Below are 21,892 nucleotides of genomic sequence, written 5' to 3'. Positions count from 1 at the left end.
TATTTAGAAAAATACAAAAGAATTAATTTGTCTATTATTTTTATACATATTCTAATTCACATTATAATCACTACAAGACAAATTAACAGCTAAGAATATGTATACGATGTACTGGATATAACTAAATTAACGTAAATAAATGCAAAATAATTCCTAACTTATTATAAGTGAGATTCTCGAGATTAAGTTTTTAATTCAAATTTTAAAATAATATTGATTACTGTTTAGTAGCATATCAAATCATTATCTCATCATTCAATAACAATATGTCTGCATTACACATTTTACGTTTAAAAACTACATATAATAAAGATTCAAATTATCATCAAGAAGAAATCTAATAAAATTAGAATATATATATATATATATATATATATATATATATAATTATGTAAAAAAAAATCCTTTCATATTAATCATAAGATTAAGTCATATTTCTGGGGACTCCCAAAACCAGCATCTACCACAATGGGAATCAGAACGTGTGGACATGTTTCTGAAGTGTGAAACTTATTTATTTAATAGTACAACACAACTGCAATATAAAGAAGGTTTAAAAATGAAAATGAAAATGAAAATGAAAATGAAAAACATATGTTCCGAAATAGAAGGCTGCTACAACCATGTCTATTATTGTTAATGAAACTTCAACACAACTGATACTATATATAGCCTCGTGTCAACATTTTTCAATATTCATATTACATAGCCATTGGTGTATCCCTCATCACAAACACGTTGCTCCCTTCGTGGTTTTTCCTTTCATTAAATTTTTGCAAAAGTTAAGGATTAGTAAACGCAAGGTAAGCCATGTGCATTGAGAAATCCAACATTTAAAAAAACAACCGATGAGCATTGACATTTAATGTAAACTGTTATGTCAGTCCACTCCATAAGGAATATATAAGGTCAACTCTATAGCCAACAAACTGGCACTTCTTTTCATGTCAGCATTTGCAATATTTATATTATTCTTCGCTCTCAAGATATTTCAGAGATAAGACGAATTATGAAATAAGACGAACTATGGTGTAAACTTTATTTCATAAGTTAGTTTTATTAGTAAGACTTAAAATTTAGTTCTTATCACAAACGAATTCTACTTTCTGAACTTCAGGCAACAAGTTCTGTGCCGGAGAATTGAATTTTTATTGCAGTCATATATTAAGTAGATAAAAACAAAAGTGGATTAAGATGTGACTATTGAGTCATGGCTATTTCAAACTGTTCGTTTAGAGTCAATAGTAGGAGTTTGTTAACAATTCAATTTCATTCTTCCCTTCAAATATATATATGATACAATACCATAGTGGGTATCTCAAGCTTAGACTCAGTGGTAATAAACAATGGTGGCAACCTTCGAAAAATTCCACTACTTCAAAACTTTTCTTCTTTTGCTTATCCTCTTTGTCCTTCCAACAACCTTAGCTCAACCATTTTCCTTCACCATAACTAACTTCAACGATACTGTAAGTGCAAGCCTCGTTGGATTCACAGGCGTGGCCAAGATTGAGAACGGAACTGCAGTGCTCAACCCACTCATCAAGGATGGAGTTGGAAGAATACTCTATGGCCAACCTCTACTCCTCAAGAACACTTCTAATGGACATGTCACTGATTTCTCAACCCGTTTTTCATTCACCATCCAAGCTTCTAAAACCGTCTACGGTGATGGCTTTGCTTTCTACGTCGCACCCATTGCCTACCAGATTCTCAACAGCGATTTAGCCGGTTACCAGCTCGGTCTGTACGATGAAAGCGTGCCCATAATTGCTGTCGAATTTGACACTTACGTAAACGATTTAGACCCACCAATGCAACACGTAGGAATCAACAATAACTCTGTGGCATCTCTCAACTATACCAAGTTTGATATCGAGAGCAACATAGGGAAGATGGGGCATGCGTTGATAACTTATAACGCTTCTGCAAAACTCCTTGCTGTCTCGTGGTTCTTTGATGGAACTAGTTCTGCTTCTACTCCAAACACTGATCTTTCGTACCATATTGACCTGGGGGCAATTTTACCGGAGTGGGTCAATGTTGGGTTTTCGGGTGCAACTGGGTCGTTCCAAGAGGAAAACGTTATCCATTCCTGGGAATTCAGTTCAAGTCTGGATTTAAATTCCACGAAGGAAGAGGTAAACAAAGAAAATGGCATCCCAACCAAATGCAAGGTTCACATGAAGGTAGTAATTGTTACAGTGATTTGTTCTATTGTTTTTGTGCTCGTGGTTATTAGTACTTCTTGGTTAACCATCAAAAGGAGAAGAGCCGAGGATGGTTTTGGTTTCGATAGAGAAGCTATGCCTAGAAGGTTTGGTTATGAGGAAATAGTTGCACCCACGAACGGGTTTGCAGATGATAGAAGGCTGGGAGAAGGAGGCTCTGGACAAGTTTACAAAGGGTTTCTGCGTGATTTAGGGCGCGTGGTTGCTGTGAAGAGGATATTTTCTGATGTTGAAGATTGTGAGAGAATATTCAGAAACGAGGTGAAGATTATAAGTCGTGTTATACATAGAAACCTTGTGCAATTCATGGGGTGGTGCCACGAGAAAGGGGAGCTGTTACTGGTTTTTGAGTACATGAGTAATGGAAGCCTTGACAATCATCTGTTTGGGAAGAGAAGAAGTTTGACATGGGATGTGAGGTACAAGATAGCGTTAGGTGTGGCAAGAGCACTTCGTTATCTTCATGAAGACGCGGAGCAGTGTGTTGTTCATAGGGACATAAAGTCAGGTAATGTTTTGTTAGACACAGATTTCAACTGTAAGATTAGTGACTTTGGGATAGCGAAGTTGGTGGATCCGAGGTTGAGGACTCAGAAGACAAGGGTGGTGGGGACATATGGGTATCTTGCCCCTGAATATGTGAAGGAAGGAAGGGCTAGCAAGGAATCTGACATGTACGGTTTTGGGGTGTTGGCTTTGGAGATAGCATGTGGAAGGAGGACTTGCAAGGATGGGGAATATAATCACGTGCCTTTGACGATTTGGGTGTGGAAACATTATGTGGATGGGAATATTTTGAATGCTGCTGATGAGGAATTGAAGGGCGATTTTAATGCAAAAGAAATGACATGCTTGCTTACTGTGGGACTGTGGTGTACCCTCCAAGATCACAGGGCAAGACCAACGGCAGAACATGTCATTGATGTTCTTAAACATAAGTGTTCACTGCCAATGCTTTGTACTTAACATGGCTGATTGTTCTGTCTCATCCTACCAATGGGCAATCTTATTCCTTTAAATCGTGGTCCATAAAAGTATAAATCTTCCTATTTCAAATCCTGGGTTATTTCAAGAATCCCTCTTCCCAAGCAGGGCGTCACTAACAAGAGAGAGTTCACAAAGCAAGTTTCTTTAATTTTGTTGAAAGTGTGCCCCAATAGCTGCATAAATTGATGTTTTAGCTAATTTTTAAAATTACAAATTTTCTGTAACTTTGACCTATTATTTAGGAGTTCTGATTCTGTCTCTATCATAGTAGAAATTGTTTAGTCGTGCCTAAATATAATGGATATTTGTTTTGTATATTGTATTATTACTCTATTTAAAGAGCAAATGAATAAGAGTTATGTCCCCTTCGTAAATATATCTACTTTATATATATATATATATATATATATATATATATATATATATATATATATATATATAATTTCAATAAATTGGTATCAAGAGCTTTTCATCTTGAGATCTAAGAGTCTAGAGAAATCATAATAGAAATAGACAACACATCATAATACATAATATCACCACCAATTTTATGATAGTGAAGAGTACGACCTATGGGTTACAAGGATGGCTATCCATCTTGAAGCACTAGGTCTTTGGAAACCAATAGAAGAAGACTATGCAATTGGTCCAATGTCTGACAATCATACAATGGCTCAGCTGAAAACTCACAAAGAGAAGAAGATAAGAAAGGTCAAGGCCAAAGTGTGTCTTTCCTCTTCAGTTTCAAAAGTCATATTTATGAGAATTATGAATTTGAAATCTGCAAAGGACATTTGGGACTACCTCAAGTCAGAGTATCAGGATAGTGAGCAAACCAAAGGTATGAAGGCACTCAACTCGGCTAGAGAATTTGAGATGCAGAGCATGTAGGAGACACTATTAACAATTATGCTGGACAAATTGTTAAGCATTGCACACCAAGTACGTCTCCTCGGTAAGGATTTTCCTGACGAAAAGATAGTACAAAAAAATACTTGTTATTGTACCTGAAAAGTATGAACCCAAAATATCAGCATTAGAGAAGTTAAAAGACTTGTCAAATAACACCCTTTGAGAATTGGTAAATGATTTACATGCGCATGAACAAAGGAGAATGATGAGACATGAGGAAGTAGTACAAGGTGCTTTTCATACAAAAGCACAAACCTCGGGAGGAGGCAAAGATAAGAAGAACACCAAATTGAAGAACAAGAAACCAGAAAGCTTCAACAAGCACCAAAGTGACACCTTTCTGCTTTGTCCACACTGCAAAAAAACAAACCACTCTAAAACAAAATGTTAGTGGAGGCCTGACATCAAGTGCAGAAAAGGTGGCAAGTTGGGGGCATGTAGAACGTATTTGCGAATCACTGGTGTCCACGAAGCAACGTTGAACAACTCTTTGTTGCAACATGTTTTGCTACAAGCAACAGTTCCAGTGATTCATGGTTAATAAACAGTGGTTGTACAAACCATATGATGAATTCAAAGATCTTGACAAAACCATTGTTTCCAAAGTAAAAATTGAAAATGGTGATTCGATCTTAGTCAAAGGAAAAGGAATTGTTACTATAGTAAGTTTAACAGGTTTGAAACATATCTCTGATGTCTTATATGTGCCTAACATTGACCAGAATTTGCTTAGTGTGGCGTAGCTAGTTGAAAAGGTCTTCAAAGTTATATTTGAATACAAATGGTGCTTGATTAAGGATGCAGAAGACAGATAAGTGTTTAAGGTGAAAATGAAGGCCAAAAGCTATGCTTGAAATCTAATGGAGGAGGAGAAAATAGCTTTTTCAAGCACCTGCAACAACATTGAATTATGGCACAAAAGGCTCGGATATTTCCACCTTGGGACTTTTATACATGTAGAAGTATGACTTGGTTAAAGGTGTAACATTGCTTGAAGACAAGATGGCTGATTGCGTGTGTTGTCAATACAACAAGCAAATTAGAAGACTGTGACGACCAATTTTTTTTTTTTTACTATTATTTTCTATATTACATTTATAAAATTTTAACATATAATTTTACAATAAGATATAATATACTTAAAATATTCACATATACATATATTTATATATCTTACGTTACTATATGCATCTTAAATTTACATCATTTGGTACATATTATATTTTCTATATTAGAAAAGGAAGAAGTTATTATTTATTTACAGTTTTTCCCTCGTATATTAGTCTTCAAACATATGAAGGAAAAATGTTATGGATAAGATTCACTTGGACTATTAAGAGTAAATAAAAAATGAATCCAATCTGTCATTCCAGGATAACCGATGCATTTGGAACATTTAGGAATGTAATGGTAGAATTTTCCATACCTTGAAATGTTACCGAATTATTTACCGCATTTATCTGTCATGCGTTTCTTGAAATACTACTACGGTATCGGCAAAGAATGGGTCAGGCATGTTAGGGGCAGCCATCTACAATGAGATTATAATATTTTTTTTTATACATAATCATAAAATAAGGAAGTGAGACAACTATCACATGAAAATCTAACATATCTTAATAAAATAAAATGAAAACTCTTTTCAAATCCATAAAACTTGGATCTTTATTTAATTTTATAAAGACTTTGATTAATTTTGTAGTAATTAGTTAGGATAATTGAGTCTCATCACGGCCAACAAAGTAACTCAAGAACATATCATCTTGAGTACTAACTACTCGTTTAAATCCCCAAGGTTATATCTCCAACAACAAAAACCAAATCATTATTTTGATAGGAATAAAATATATATATATATATATATATATATATATAAGATACAATAATACAATATATTTAAACATATTCAAGTATGAGTTAAAAATTGTGTACCCGAAATTAATGAAGGATCCATGGAAGCACGTAGTATGAGATGCTAGTGTTCTCTTTTTTATAAGTATTTTAACACGTAAAAGTGTTGTACGTTATTACTCTTAAAACTGACTAATGGGGTATCCATTTTTATAACCTCTCAGCATAGACTAGGGACCTCTCAAATAAGTATCTGATTATTCAAACTCATCACAGATCGTTTATTAAATAATCCAACCCATCACGGCATCACACATCGTTCATCAGAAAACCAAAATTATATATATACCCATACAATAATTAATTATGTGCAATATAATTAACATTAACAAATAACTTAATTTATTGATTAATGCTAATCCATAATAATAACAACATAGAAAATAATAATTTTATATAATAAAATTATATAAAATATAACATACTTATCATAAGTTTTATTTTGATATTAAATCATATAATTGTATAAATAAATAAATAGGATCAGTGCATAACTAAAAATAACTATAATAAATAAAGAGGCATGGTACGTGACTAGAGATACATATAAATAAATAAATAAATAAAAGTAAATATAAATTGAATAAATAGGACCAGTGCACAAGTGAAGATGAATATAAATAAATAAGAACGAGAACTAAATATAAATTAGAATGAGGTTAGAGACATCACACTTAAAGTAAATATAAAAATAAAAATAGTTATGAAGAGATAAAAAGATAATAAAAGTAAAAAGATAAAAAGATAAATGTATTCTCCCCTTACCTTAATTATTTTCGAAGATATATCAAGGTTATATTGAGACTTTAATGATTTTTTTTTCTTCGCTGCACTCACTCCACCTATCCTTTATCTTTCTTTCTTATAATGGTGTAAGGTGAAAAACGGCAAGTGCATCGGTCGTACGTAACAAGTAATAAATATATCATTCTTTCCACAAGGACTTGTGCAACACATGACAAATCTCACAATTCACAACTCAAATAGACAACAAAGCTCACAAAAACACAAAGAAACTCTTGTTGGTATTTTATCAAATAGTTGGTGTACAACAAAAATTTAACATAGATTATATACAATTGTCAAGACTAGATTTCATTCACTTTATTCTCATGCATTCACAAACATCTCAATTCTAATTTCATGTCAAAATCAACTAACAAGAATACTCAAATCATATTTCTAGCGACTTTGAGTCTATGATAACTCATCAAATTCCAATTCTTTGAATCCTCAACAAGTGAAATCATGCATTAAGTTCAAGAGTCTTAAGATTACTAATGAATCATGTTTTATCCCTAGATACAAGCTCCATTAGGCACTCAATTTTAGTTCTAGGTTCAAAAGACCTTTTCTAACACCTCAAGAACCACACATCATGCATGGGTGGCTAAACCAAAGGAAGCATTAAGCATGCAAACCAAATACTAACATAGAAATGGAAAAGCATATGGATTAACATCACAAAATGCACAAGATTCAGTTTATTATATCTAATCTCAACACATATGTTTAGCTCTCCATGGTGGAGAACCTAGGGTTTACAAATAGAAGAGACAGGGAAGAAATATAAACCGAAAAGAAGATGCAAGCCCTCTGCCAAGGTTCTTGGCAACCACTCCATGCTCCAATTGCGCCTCCTATTCGAGTCTCCATCTCCCAATCGCAACCCATCTTTGTAAGACCCGTGAAAATCAATTAAATAATTAATTAATTAATGCGGGTAGAAAGAGCCTTTATGGCATTAATTATGGTTTAATGTGTGTGGAAAGTACTAGTTCAAGTGGTTGAGAGTACTTTGATTGTGGGAGAGGACTTGGGTTAGAGTCCTATGTATGCTAATTATGTGTTGTTGTTTTATTATTGATTTTAATAATATGTATGAATATGGAATTGATATTGTAAACTTATCATGTTTGAAGTGTATCACAAACATGACTTGGTTGGATTGGTTATGCACTTGAATGGTGACTAAGTGGTCATGGGTTCAAACTTGGTTGGGAATGAAATTAGAACTTATTTTTAAAAGTGTAGTTTTGGAGGGAATATGAGAGGGCAATTGGATTCTCTGTGGTATGAATTGATGTGATTGAGAATTTGGTACACTTGGTGTTGTTTTCAAGTCCTTTATGTTTAACAAGTGTTGGATGGGGGTTTTGGGGTATTATGTGGTTCTTTTGGGTAATTTTTGAGTTTTGGTATCTCCAATGGGTACAAAGCATGTTATATGGGTTTAGTGTTGGATTAGAGTGAATGGGAATGTTATACATTGTTTTGTAATGCTTGTACTGTGTTTTGGTATGTTTGTGCATTGTTAGAGTGAACTGTGCGCGTGATCAGACTCGAAACTCTGCAAGTCTCGCCCAAGCGACCCCATATCACCTAAGCGAGAGTTGCAGAGTCTCGTTTTTGGTTCTGGTGCGCGTTACTCGCCTAAGCGACCTTAGATGGGGTTGAGCGACTTAGTCTCTTGCTCAAGCGAGAGACACTCGCCTCAGCGAGGTCGCGAGGAAACCTGGATTGTTTTGAGCGCGAAATCTCGTCCAGGCGAGGAGTTTTGTGGGTTTGAGCGAACCAGGGTCTCGCCTAAGTGAGATTTCGTGATCAAGTTGGATGTGTTGCTTATGTTGTAGCTTAGGCTAGATTGAATTGGGTGTTTGAGTGAGAGATGATCTCGCATAGGTGAACAGATCTCGCCTAAGCGAGATAACGTGATGCGGCCACTGTTTTAAGCTCGCTCAAGCGAGGTGAACTAGCCTAAGCGAGACTGAGGGCTTAGCTTGGGCGAGTGTCCCTGGCTTAAGCGAGTTTATGCGAATTTTCATGTTTGTGTGAGATTGTGTGTGTGATTTGGCTACTTTATCCTAGGTATAGGATGTATATGCATGTGGTGTGGTGTTTGGGCTTGAAGGACTAAGTCCAATAGAGGTCTGGGATGTGCTTGATGGTTGGACACATGATGGGCATGAAACTGGTTGAGTTCCCGTCGGCTACTAATGGGTGATGAGTCCTTGGTATAGTGATTACATGTGTCGGGCGCACGATGGGCAAGGAACGGTTATGTTCCCGTCGGCTACTATTGGGCGAGGAGTCCATAGTATGGTGATTGCGTGCGTGTCAGGGTCCAAGTATGAGACTTGGATGTTTTACTACAGACAAGGAGTCTATAGGGCAGAAGTATGAGCGAGATAGGCTCATATGGTTGGACCACGAATGAGTTAGTTTCTTGGGAGCACAGTGAAGTTCCAAGACCTAATTTATGCATATGACTCATGAAGGATTATGAAGTCATGGTTGGGTAATTTAATAGAGATAATTAATTATGTTATTTTGGGACGGGTGACATATTTATTTCATGTATTTGCTTATATATATTGTGCATAGCTCACCCTTTTTGTGTGTGTGTGGCGATGATCGGATAACTTGTTATCCGGGAGCAGATGATTTGACAGGTGAGCCAGGAGACGCTTAGACTCGGAGTGGGGGCTAGCCTGGGGATTTTGTATATATATTTATTAGTTTACTTTCGAGATAATTATGTAACCATCTCGGAAGCCATTGAATTTTATTTCAGTGTTATAACTATGGACTCCTGGTTTATGACAGTTATATTAAAGTTTTGAATTTCCCGCGTTTTGGGAAATGGTTTCATAATAAATGTGGTATTTATTCTATTCTAGTATGTATTTATTAAATATTAGTAATATTCCTTAGGGATGTTACAATCTTCCTCTCCAACCCCAAAAGTGGGAAAAACCACCATGAATGGAGAAGAAGACCCAAGGAAGAGTGGGAGAGCTTCCCAACACTCCTAGCAACCTCCAAGAGGCTATCCAAACACCCAAAAGTGTTTCTCTATCGTGCAAAATGAGGAATGGCCCAAACCCTTGCGAGAAACAGGATTAAAAACCCATTTTTTGACATATTAGTGACGCCACCGCTCAGCCTTGTTTCAGCATCGCTCACCCTTACGAATTGAATGACGGTTAGTCCCACTTTCCACTACTCAGCCTTGTGGCGCTTAGCCCTAGTTCGCCACTACTCAACCTTGGGCAGTTTGACAACATTATGTATTTGAAGCACTATACATGATTCCAGTGGCGCTCAACTCGGATATTTGCTTCAAAATCAATATTTTCTTGTTGAATTATGCTCCATTGAGTTCTTGCTTGTTTTCCTCCACCACAAATGTTTCTTATCAACTTATTTAACACATTTAAAAGAGAGATTAGAGGCAAAACAAGCAAAAAACAACTAAAACACAAAATAGAACAAATCACATTAAACTTGAGGATATAACAAGATAAAAGCTAGGAAAAAGTTTATTTATTCATGACAATAAACACACAAAAGAGGTAAAAATGCACATTATCAACTAGATGAACTTGATGAATGAACTCACAACACTAGATCCTTCTATGTTTTTTTTTTTTTCCTTTTTCACTTCTACCTCATTTTGATTCCATTCATCTCTCACCCCTATTTATAACAATTAAAGTAATCATTACTTTTAGTTAAAATTTAACTATATTTCGTTAACACTATTCCGTTAGGTTTGTTTCTAACATAATTCCAGATTTTTGTTCATTAATGATCATCAAAATAAATAAGGATCATAGTTCTCATGTGCAACCTTCTCACTCCCTTTTTCTTTTATCAATTATATAAACTAATAATTATGTTAAAAAAATAAATTTATAATATATATACAATATTATTAATTTTCGTTTCTTGAATTCTTTTATAACAATTGCAACAATACGTGATTAGTTGACAATGTTAGCATTTATATTACTTTTATGATACTAATATTGAAATAACTAATTATACCTATATAATTAAAAGTGAAAAACTCAATATTCGTTAATCAATCCTCTATACAGTGGCGGAGCCACTTAGGAGCAAGCGGGGCTACGACCCCCTAATTTTTTTAACTTTTATGTATTTAAAAAATTTTAAATTATATATTTTTAAATGTTTTAAATTATGTGTATCATTTTAAATTAGATATTTATATACCAAAAATTAATAAAAAATAAATTAGGTATTTTTTTATAAAATACATCATTTAATTTTAATAAATAGTACAATATAAAATTAAATATAAAAAAAATTGTTAAGATAATTTTTATTTTTTTATATTTTTTTTTTGTATTTTTTTTCACGGGTTGTGCTCATTTCTTACTCTTACCTGATTTTTTTTATTACCGAAAAAAAAAGTTAAACAGAAATTCATTATTTTTATCCTCATCTTTTTCATATCTTCTCTTATTCTTAAAGGAAAAAAAATTTCTCTTGTCTCACTTGGTAGTGCATACTTGTTTAATATTTAACCCTATTTTTTTTTATCTCATTACCCTTTTGTATATTCATTTTTTATGAAAAGAGAAGAGCAAATAATGTATGATGTGATTTTTTATAGAGGATTTTTAAGTGTAACTTGATTATCATAGTTATTTTTAGTAATTATGTCTCTCAATTTTTGATTAAATTATAATAAATTATTTTTTTAGTCTTAAACTTGTTTTATAGACAGGTATATTAATAAAAAAAATTAAAGAATAAATTTATTTTTTAAAATTGATAAAAAAGAAGTGAAGATGAGAACAAAAACTTGTGATGACTTTTGAATCGATATGTGCATATTAGTAAAATAGAAATTCAATATTTTGCAGATAATATGGTTATTTACAATGAAAAAAATAGCTAAAAAATGTAGTTATGATTCAATTATTTGATAAGTTCATGAATATGAAAAAATGAATAACAATATTATTTAGATATATGTATTTTCTGTTATGATTATAACTATATTAAATTATGTATTACTTTTTTCTGAATCAGTGACAAAAATCTTAAATATATAAATTGAGTATATTATTTTGACTCCCCCAGAAATTTTGACCAAGATCCGCCACTGCCTCTATATTTATAATTGTCATATTAATATGTTTACAAATTATTATTATTATTATTATTATTATAGATATATTGTTATTTATAATAATAATTTTTTTAAAAGTAATATATATATATATATATATATATATATATAATTTTGTTTTTTTTTTTTTTTGGAATGTTACAAAGACCATTTCCCCAAACAGCTTGGAGAGCAACATAAAAGTTGTAGCTAGTACATTCAAATGTTGGAGGACCTCAAAGAGTATCATTTTTTAAATGATAATAAATGCTATATTACATTTATTGATGACTATTTCAGATGTTGTTGGATTTATTTCTTTAAATCCAAGACCGAGGTTGCTAATATCTTTTGGAAATATAAAGCATTTGTAGAAAATCAAAGTTTACAGGATACTCACAATAGTATTAGATAATTTTACTGGAATATCCTATTGGATATATTTTTTTAATCTTTTTGAAAACTCCATGTCCTTGAATTATTCTTTAATTCTTTTGACTTGTAATAGAGTAACTAATTTTGTGGAAAACTAATGTTGTTGATAATCTTCTAAAATATATGATATTTTCACTTTATTTACAAAATATAACCCAACATTTATCTTTTCTACTTTTATTAAATAAAACTTGAAATATCAAGAAAATCCAAAAATAAAATAACTACAAAACGTAAAAGTAAACTAAAATATCAACCTCCAATGGATTTCACTAGAGCTAGGCCCGATACATCTATATGCACTAATTCTAGTTTTTCAACTTTAAAATTCTTACTTCAGAGAAGGTAACCTTTTTTTCTACTTTTCAAATATACAATGTTCACAAGGTCTAACATCAACATGCTTCAGGTTAGGTTCATATGCTCAAGCCCTGATGCCACAAAGAGGAACTATTGCTAACTTTTGCAACTGATATCATATCCTCAGTTGCAATCATGTAAAGAGATCTTTGCTTCTTTCCCGGGGCAACAACAAAATTACCTTTCATTACTTTCCAATGTCCATCTCCACAAATGGTGTAATCCCCTCATCATCCAACTTTCCTATAAATATTAAGTTTTTCTTGAAGGCAGGAATATGTTTGACATTAATTAAAGTCCACACTCTTTCCTTAGAGGTTTTGACGTTAATATCGCATCTTCATATAATATCAAGAGATTTTCTGACTACAAGGTAAACTTTTCCAAACTTTCCTTAAACATAGTTAAATAATAGTTCTAAGGAAGATGTAGTATGAAATGACACACCCGAGTCCATGATCCATCAGTCAATAGAATTATTCAATTGCTAAATTTGCTAATTGATCATCATCTTTGTGATCTCTTTTTAGACTTTGAATTTCTTTCTCTAATTTCAATACTCAATATTGAGCCAAAATTAGAAAAGACTAAGAAAAAAGTTATTTCTGTGTGAATTTCAAACTTTACATAACGGTGATTGTATAACAAAATAAAAAGCAACATCTCACAAATACTAAATAATAGGTTACTAAATCAAACTTCATAATATTAATAAAATAAAAAATTAAATAACGAGATAAAATACCAATATGTTAAAAAAATAAAGATAAATAATTTAATGCCGAAAATTTAGATGTAATGACTATTTTCTTGGAAAATAATTTTAGAATATAAAATAATTGTACACAACTAATTAAAAAATATATTCAATTATTTTAAAATTCAATAAAATTTCAGCTTTATTTTCTCCATATTGAAATATTGTGTTTTTATCTTTAAAAAAATTAACCGATTAATATTCTTAATTTTTAATAAAAATGTGTTTGTTTCTAATTTTTTTTAAACAATCTACATCAATATTTGTTTTGTAAGATATAAAATAATTTATTTACTGAAACTGTGAAAATATTTATAAAAATTATTCAAATAAAAAATATATTTTTTTCTTAATGTACATATAAAAAATCTTAATATATAGCAGTCATTTTAGAATAGAATATGAAAATGTTCAACAACCCCACCGGCTGAGCTGGTAGATATGAAACTAGCAAAGCTAAACTAAAGACAAGTCAAATCATTTTTCTCCTTTCATTAACTATGTTTTCTCCTTCCTTTTCCTCTGATTACAGACAAAGTCCGTATTCGAAGCCACACAACCTTCTTCCCTGCAACGCCTCTGTATACTCTTTACATGTGAGTCTTTTTCTTTTCAAGTGCTTTTTTTCTGTGCTTTTCTTTGCTTGGGTGCCCCATCTTCCAATCACGTGGTCTTTGTAAGCTTTTTTGCGCAATAGCAATTGGGGTTTCTTCAAAATTCTTGCTTTCTGTATTTTGATCTACTGTAGAAGAACTTAACTTTTGAAAGGCTAGATGAAGATGAATAGGATGATGTTTTTTGTTCCCCCTTTTACCTATGATATTGTTTCCTTTCCTTTCTTGACTAATGAACTTATGTTCTTATTTTATCTGCTTTCTTAGGGATAAGAGATATGATGCAGTGTTTGGAATTGCTTAGTTTTACTGCTGTTCAATTTTAGTGTCAACATAATGATGAAATCTATGTTTGAGTGTGGAAACCAAGATGCTAATGTTGATGATGGAGACATTAATTGGAATAATGGTCATCTCCTACTGCAAGACATTCAAGAAATAAGCAAAGCTCTTTATGCTCCTTCTAGGCCTTCCTTTTCTTCTGTCCATAATCGATCCAAATCTGCGGGAAAAGCCCGGTTGTCGAAATCTCAAGTTGCCTTAACCCCGGGATTTCTGAAGGATGATATGTTGTCTAAGGACAAGAAATTGTCTTCCGCGTGGAATTGGAAGAAGCCCTTGAAAGCTTTGACCCATATTGGTGATCAAAAGATCAAATGTTGCTTTAACCTTCATGTTCACTCAATTGAGGGTCTGCCTTTGAGTTTTGATGGCATTAGGCTCTGTGTGCTTTGGAAAAGGAAAGGCAACATTTTGCAGACTCGCCCCTCAAGGGTTATCCAGGGTGTTGGGGAGTTCAATGAAACTTTGAGTCATGGATGTTCTGTTTATGTTAGCCGCGCTGTGTCTGGTCACTCTCTCAAGTATGAGTCTAAGCGGTTCCTGGTTTGTGCCTTTATTGTGGGGGCACCTGAACATGACATAGGGAGCCATCAGGTGGATCTAACTAGGCTTTTACCTCTGACTTTGGCAGAGTTAGGGGGTGATAGAAGTTCAGGGAAATGGAGTACAAGTTTTAGGTTGGCAGGAAAAGCTGTGGGAGCTAGCCTAAATGTTAGTTTCAGCTATCAAATAGTGAAGGATGAGTTAATGCAATTTGGTGGTGATAATTTGAATGTTCTCAACCTTATTAATATGAAGCCAGGCAGGCCAAGCAGCACAAGTATGGATTTTGGTCCTGGCCCTTTTCATTCTGATGGTGTGATTTCATCCAGGGAAGCATTGATGAATTCTGACTCAAGTCTTTCCAAATCAATCAGTTTCCTTTATCAAAAACTTGATGAGGGGAACATCCATAATTCAGCACGGGCAGACTCAGAACATTTTGAACCACTTAAATCTCAAGTCACAGAATCAGAGTCACCTCAAGAATCAAAGTTTGAAGCTGATGACACTGAATTTTCCATTATAGAACAAGTAGAAACATTGGAAGGGGATCCCTTGAAAACTGATGACACAATTGATTTGTCAACAGTTGAAATAATTAACGTGGATGATATTATTAAGGAGGATGACATATCTGTTGACAAGAACACAAGTTTTGATTTAATAGATGACATATGCACTAGTTGTGTAAATGGGACCATGGCAAGTGACAGCAAAATTAAATGCAGTAGTTCGTGTGTCAGTTTAACTTGCATCAAGGATGTAGATATACTTCCTGAGACATCACAGTTTCTTGAGCAAGAGCACTACCCTAATGTTAAATCAAATTATAAATCACATAGAATGGCAAAAAGATCAAGTAGCTTGGATTCTATCACTGAATGTATTGCAAATGATTTCTTGAACATGCTGGCCATAGAGAGTGGTTCATTTGGCTCAAGCCGTGATGGGGATCCACATTCTCCCAGAGAGAAGCTTTTAAGACAGTTTGAAAAGGAGGCTCTAGCTTCAGGTAACTTTACATTTGATTTCAATGCAAACGAAGAGGAATTGGAAGAGGAATTGGAAACAGAGACACTTGGACATAGCTACGGGGACTGTACTGTGGAATCTGATTTGTCTTTATTTATTCAAGCTGCTGAAGAGGAGCATGCTAGGGAGAATCAGTTGTTAATGCAGAGAAGAAAGGCCAAAATTCTTGAAGACCTGGAGACAGATTCATTGATGCAACTCTGGGGTTTAAATGAAAGGGACTTTGAAAATTCTCCCAGAACTTGTTCTGGTGGGTTTGGAAGTCCTATTGAACTACCCAGTGAAGAATCATGCATGTTACCTTCAATTGGACAGGGACTTGGTTCATTTGTTCAAATTATGGGTGGAGGCTTCTTAAGGTCCATGAGTCCTTCCCTTTTCAAAAATGCTAAGAATTGTGGTAACCTCATCACTCAGGCTTCTAATCCTGTTGTTCTACCTGCAGAAATGGGTAATGATATACTGGATATACTGCAGCATTTGGCTTCTGATGGAGTTGAAGAGCTGTGTCATCATATCTATAAATTATTTCCTTTGCAAGATATCACTGGAAAATCCATTGAGCATATTTCGTGGGAAGCCATAACCAACAAAGGGACTCCTGGAAGGTAAGCAACTGTGTTTGTCACATTACTTGTGGAAAACTCTTTAGTTTGAAGTATTTGAATTGTTTTAAAAATCTCCTTTCTTGATTCTGTTTCAGGCAGAGGGCATGGCAGCATGATTCCTTTGATGAATTTCATTGTAACTATTTGACAGATGAAGGCATGAGCTTGGACACTGTATCTATAGAAGCAATAGCTCCAATGACTGTTGAGAAGATTGAATCCCTTTTAATAGACGGTTTGAGAGTGCAATCTGGCATGTTGTACGAGGAGGCACCATCTTATATCCGTCCCCAACATGCAAACGTCGGTGGCAGAAGAGCCAACTGGAAATGGTTTCCCTCATCAGAAAGAGTTGATAAAATCCAACTAGAAGATGGCGGAGAAGATGATGATCATGGATTGATGGGGCTATCAATAACATTAGATCAGTGGTTGAGATTGGATTCTGGCATTATTGAAGGAGATCAGAATTCAGAGCAAATTTTGAAGATCTTACAAGTACACCATTCTAAAATCACAGAGTTACTGCATGATGGAGGGTTGAAAAATGCCATGGACCAGGTAAAAACATTTGGCAGAAAGCATGGACTCTTGGGGAACCACCTAACGGTGGCTTATATGATCCAGCTTAGGAATCCTCTGCGAAATTATGAACCAGTTGGTGCACCAATGCTGGTTTTGACTCAGGTAGAAAGAATTAACAAATATGTAATGATGCAAGATGACAGCAATTTTCTGGATAAAAAGGAAAAGGGAATGGAGAATGAGACCTTTCTAAATGAAACAAGTGGCGAGTTTTTGGAAGATTCAAATGCCAAAAATGAATCACCTCGATTTGGATTTAAAATCAGAGAGATTCATCTTTCAGGTGTCCTTAACAAAACCGGAAGGAGGCAACATTGGGGTACTGCAACTCAGCAACAATCTGGAATCCGGTGGTTGCTTGCCAGTGGCATGGCTAGTACTGTCAAACATTCAACTTCAACATCAAAGGCAATTGTTTTGTCATCTCCACTGTTTACCAAGAAGTTGCTGAATGAGGATACGCTCTGGAGCATGTCTTGTGTTAATGAAAATGTACACATTCGGAACCCTGATATCATCTTCCCAAGTTGAACTGTCAGATCATTTTTTACGTGCAATTTTAGTCAATTTTTTAAAATTATCAATGTAGATAGTGATTATAGTACACTGTCAAGGAAGTTATACGAGTCAGCATGCACAAATTTTTAACTCTTTCTTCCTCCAATCACCCTTGGTGATGTATACTCAAAATTAAACACTGTACACAGTTTGGCTGTTTTGTTTGCACTATGCTACTGCTAAAACTTTCTGCAATTAATAAAACGTAATTACGTCTAAATTATTGTGCCTTCACTTTTCAATTTTCATGGTGAACTTGTTCCTTCTTAAAACAAATTCTTAACCACAATTGCCAGTTGAGTCATGGCCATAAAACAAAACTATGAGCAGGTATTAAGGTGACTGCAAAATCACTCAGGTGGGTATGTGGGGAACATGGCATTCCAGAAGCTGATTAGGTTGCAGTAACTATTTGAATCAGCTTCTGAATAATAATTATGAGCAGAGACTGGATAAAAGAACCATACACAAATTATAGAAAATTTCTCAACTCATTTTCAATATTGCATGTTATTTTTATCATGTAGGAGAAAAACTTAATTCATTTCATCTTATTTTCTTTTTCTTCTAGTATTCTCTAAGAAATTTAATAAACCTTAATTTATCATAAGTTTTGTTCTTTGAAGTTTGAATGGAAAATCTACTTTCTTGACCCTTAGTGAGTGGAAACAAGTTTGACTCATCGACCTGATGATATGATGGCCTATCCCAATAGACTTTACCTGATTGGTCAATCCTGTTATTCTGTTTAAAGTATTCTAAATATACTTTCTGTAAACTTTTTCATAATTCAATCTTTCTCTCTGTCATGCTATTCATTTTAGTCACATTTTAGTCATACAATTATAATTTTTCCCTGTTCACTGAGGAGGGCTTCTGCCTACACCTCCAATAATATCTTCAGTACCCCCAAAACTAATTTTATTCCCATGTTTGCCCATGGTAAAAATGAAGAGTAACTCGATCTCTCTTTTTTACCGCGTCTTTGCACCCCCAAAAGCACACACTCTCCTCTACACTCCAAAACGCACCCCAATAAAGTAAAGAATGAGATTCCCTGCACCCCCAACAGAAGAATCTTGACCTAGGTGCGCGTAAGGACCCTCCCTCCTCCCTCTTCTCCCTGGTGTTCTCCCACGCAGCCTCACACAGTCTCGTTCTTCTTCCTCTTCTCCCACACACAGTCTCGTTCTTCTTCCTCTTCTCCCACACAGCCTCCACACACCATTGTTCTCCCCAGCCAGCATCCTTTTCTCCTCCAAAGCGTTCTTCTTCCGAAGCTGCGCATCCACACACCTTTCTTCTCCCCTTGGTCCGGCAGGTCCGTTTTCTCCGCGCAAGTCCTTTTCTCCATCTTTTACAGTTAAGTAATGCTAGTTTAATTTAGTACATATCCAACAACATTTTTCATTTTACCAATAGATAGATTGTGTTGGTTTGAAAGATTTTCCACAAGGCCTGAAACGGAACTGAAACCTTTTTTTTTTCTTAAGGAAACGGAATCTGGAATCCGTTTCCTACAAAGCTGAAACGGAATTCCAATTCCGTTTGTGTTTTTTTTTTTAATGAAACGGCACGTGGAATTTGTTTCGCACAGAGCTGAAACAGAATTCCAATTCCGTTTGTGCTTTTTTTTTTTAATGAAACGGCACGTGGAATCCGTTTCGCACAGAGCTGAAACGGAATTCCAAATCCGTTTTTTTTTGAACGAAACGGATTGTGGAATCCGTTTCGTATTTATGTTTTTCGTGCTGAAACGGAATATGTATTCCGTTTGATGTTTTTTTTGGTTTTTCTGAAACCCGTTTTAGCGTGTTTTAAAGTGGTTGGAGGGGTGGAGCGTGTTTTAAACTGGTTGGAGAGGTGGAGAGAAGAGTATTAATGATTGAATTTTAATTGGTAAAGGAACACAGCTTAAGGGAAGAGTGGGGTGTGTGCATGATTGATGGGCCATGGGAGAGAGAGATTTGGGAGACGGAAGACACATTCCGTTTCATTTTTTTTTATTTTTAGCGAAACGGATTGTGTAATCCGTGTCAGAGGAAGGTGAAATGGAATCTGTTTTGGTGGTTTTCTTGGTTTTTCAGAGTGTGAAATTTGTTTACGTAATTAATGTAATTAAGGAGTGAGTGTTGGAGTTTGAAATGGAAAAAAGAAGAATACTTAGAGTGGTATAAAGGAGAAAGAAGACACTATCTCATAAGAGGGCTAGGTACGCATTAAAATGAGGTGATTCATGGACAACATTACTGGTAGGTGGTTGTTACTAAGAAAAAAAATGTTGCGAGACATATTTGATATTTTAAAAAACCTGGACCCAAAATTATGCATTATGAACGCGCCCGACATTTTTTTCTTGCAAGTGCATTTGTTATCGGAATTCAAAATTCGTCTCATGTTGTTTATTTAATTTAGTTTTTTCTCAGGAAATTTATATTGGATTCTAATGTTTCAAAATTTGAGTTACAGATATGGTTAGGACACGAGGTAATATATCTAGACGTGGTTCAAATGATGCATCTGAGAGTTCCAGACAGGGGGCTGCACGGAAGAGACCGACAGCATCGGCTCGTAGAAGGGGTCATGAGGCTAATGTTGTTGAGGATGACATTGTTGAGAATAAGGTTCCTGACGTTCCTCGGGAGGATGAGAAGGTCATTGATAACGATGGTGGAGGATTTCCTGGTGGGCCATATGATACATCTTTATTGACGCAGTACCAGGATCATGTTGCACGCATGATATGGGATGGTCAGGTCAGTAAGAAGTTTTTATATAGGTTTAATTTTGTTGTTGTTAAGTATTTTTATTGTTGTTTGTTTCTTCTGTTAGGATCGAGCTGTGAAAGTGGTCTCCCATATTAAAAAAGTTAAGAAATTAGGACGTCCTCACCCTGCTGTTGCACCTTTTGTGTTAGCTTCTGGATTATCACCTTTGTGCGACATTTTATATGAATATATCGATCTTGGGTTAGTATTGGGTTTCGTGGAGAGATGGCATCCCGAGACTAATACTTTTCATTTACCCATTGGGGAGATGACCATCACTTTGGATGACGTATGGTCACTTCTTCATGTTTCCATCAGTGGAAACTTTTGCTCCACTGAAAATCTTGAATATGAAGATTCTGTTCAGATTTTGACAACACTTCTTGGTGTTGACCGGGCCATGGCATGTGTGGAGCTGAATCAAAGTCGGGGTGCACAGGTCCGACTGAGCTGGTTGAGAGACTTGTATCACAGCTGTTATGAAAACGAGCAATGGGAGTTTGCTGCACGTGCATATCTTTTGCACCTTGTAGGGTGCACGATATTTGCTAACAAAAGCGCCACGTATGTTCGTACACATTATCTGGAGCTATTTAGAGATCTCTCCACATGTCGTACATATGGTTGGGGAGTTGCTGCTCTTGTCCACTTATATGAGCAGCTAGGAGATGCCAGCTTTGCAAATACAAAGCAATTAGCTGGATATCTACCTCTTCTGCAGGTACCCATTTATATAACATTTTATTCTTTATTTGACTTGTTTTTAGTTTTATATGACAATGGTTAAATGAAATATTATTTGATACAGGCTTGGATATATGAGCACTTCCCTACATTGGGAAGGAAGCAAGTACGGGATACATATGTGGAGACCGAACCCCGTGCTCTACGTTATGTCACTGGACGTGCCATTTCCGCTATAGCTGATGTTAGAGTCCAGTTGGATGGCTTGACATATGATGGGATGATTTGGAACCCATATGTAGCACACAGAGCTGCTCGACAACTGGTAACACATGGCATGTTTTCTGGCTTCCTGAGGGTTGGGACCGTCGTACAACGTCATTTGTCGGAGCGTGTGTTGCGACAATTTGGCTTCATCCAGCCTACTCCACGACCGCCTAGTTCAGTTCCCATGATGGACTTTGAGGCTATTGATGATCGGTGGAAAAAGCACGAGCAGTTTGTTGTACATCTAGTGGTCCAAGCACCAGCTCCTTTTTCATGTTCAGATGGATATTTGCAGTGGTTTAGGAGAGTCTCCCATCCATACATTTTACGTGGAGCTGAGGCCGATTGACCTAGCCTTATGCTTGTGCCCCGACT

At 35.0% G+C, this 21,892-nt stretch overlaps 1 protein-coding gene and 1 pseudogene across 1 annotated transcript; both read left to right on the top strand.

The window, feature by feature from the left end:
• Positions 1-1,346: 1,346 nt before the first annotated feature.
• Positions 1,347-3,470, top strand: LOC114194246 (L-type lectin-domain containing receptor kinase IX.1 pseudogene; annotated as a pseudogene).
• Positions 3,471-13,937: 10,467 nt separating this feature from the next.
• On the top strand, positions 13,938-17,958 carry LOC114194140 (light-independent protochlorophyllide reductase subunit). Its single transcript, XM_028084215.2, has 3 exons — positions 13,938-14,112; positions 14,398-16,655; positions 16,751-17,958. Exons 2-3 carry the CDS (start codon positions 14,467-14,469, stop codon positions 17,769-17,771), a joined length of 3,210 nt encoding a protein of 1,069 aa, XP_027940016.1. The 5' UTR covers positions 13,938-14,112; positions 14,398-14,466; the 3' UTR covers positions 17,772-17,958.
• The last annotated feature ends 3,934 nt before the right edge of the window (positions 17,959-21,892 follow it).

The sequence above is a fragment of the Vigna unguiculata genome, chromosome 8 (assembly GCF_037176805.1).
Source record: "Vigna unguiculata cultivar grain cowpea cultivar isolate G323 ecotype 2 chromosome 8, ASM3717680v1, whole genome shotgun sequence".
NCBI lineage: Eukaryota > Viridiplantae > Streptophyta > Magnoliopsida > Fabales > Fabaceae > Vigna > Vigna unguiculata.
This window is presented reverse-complemented; position numbering and strand designations above follow the sequence as displayed.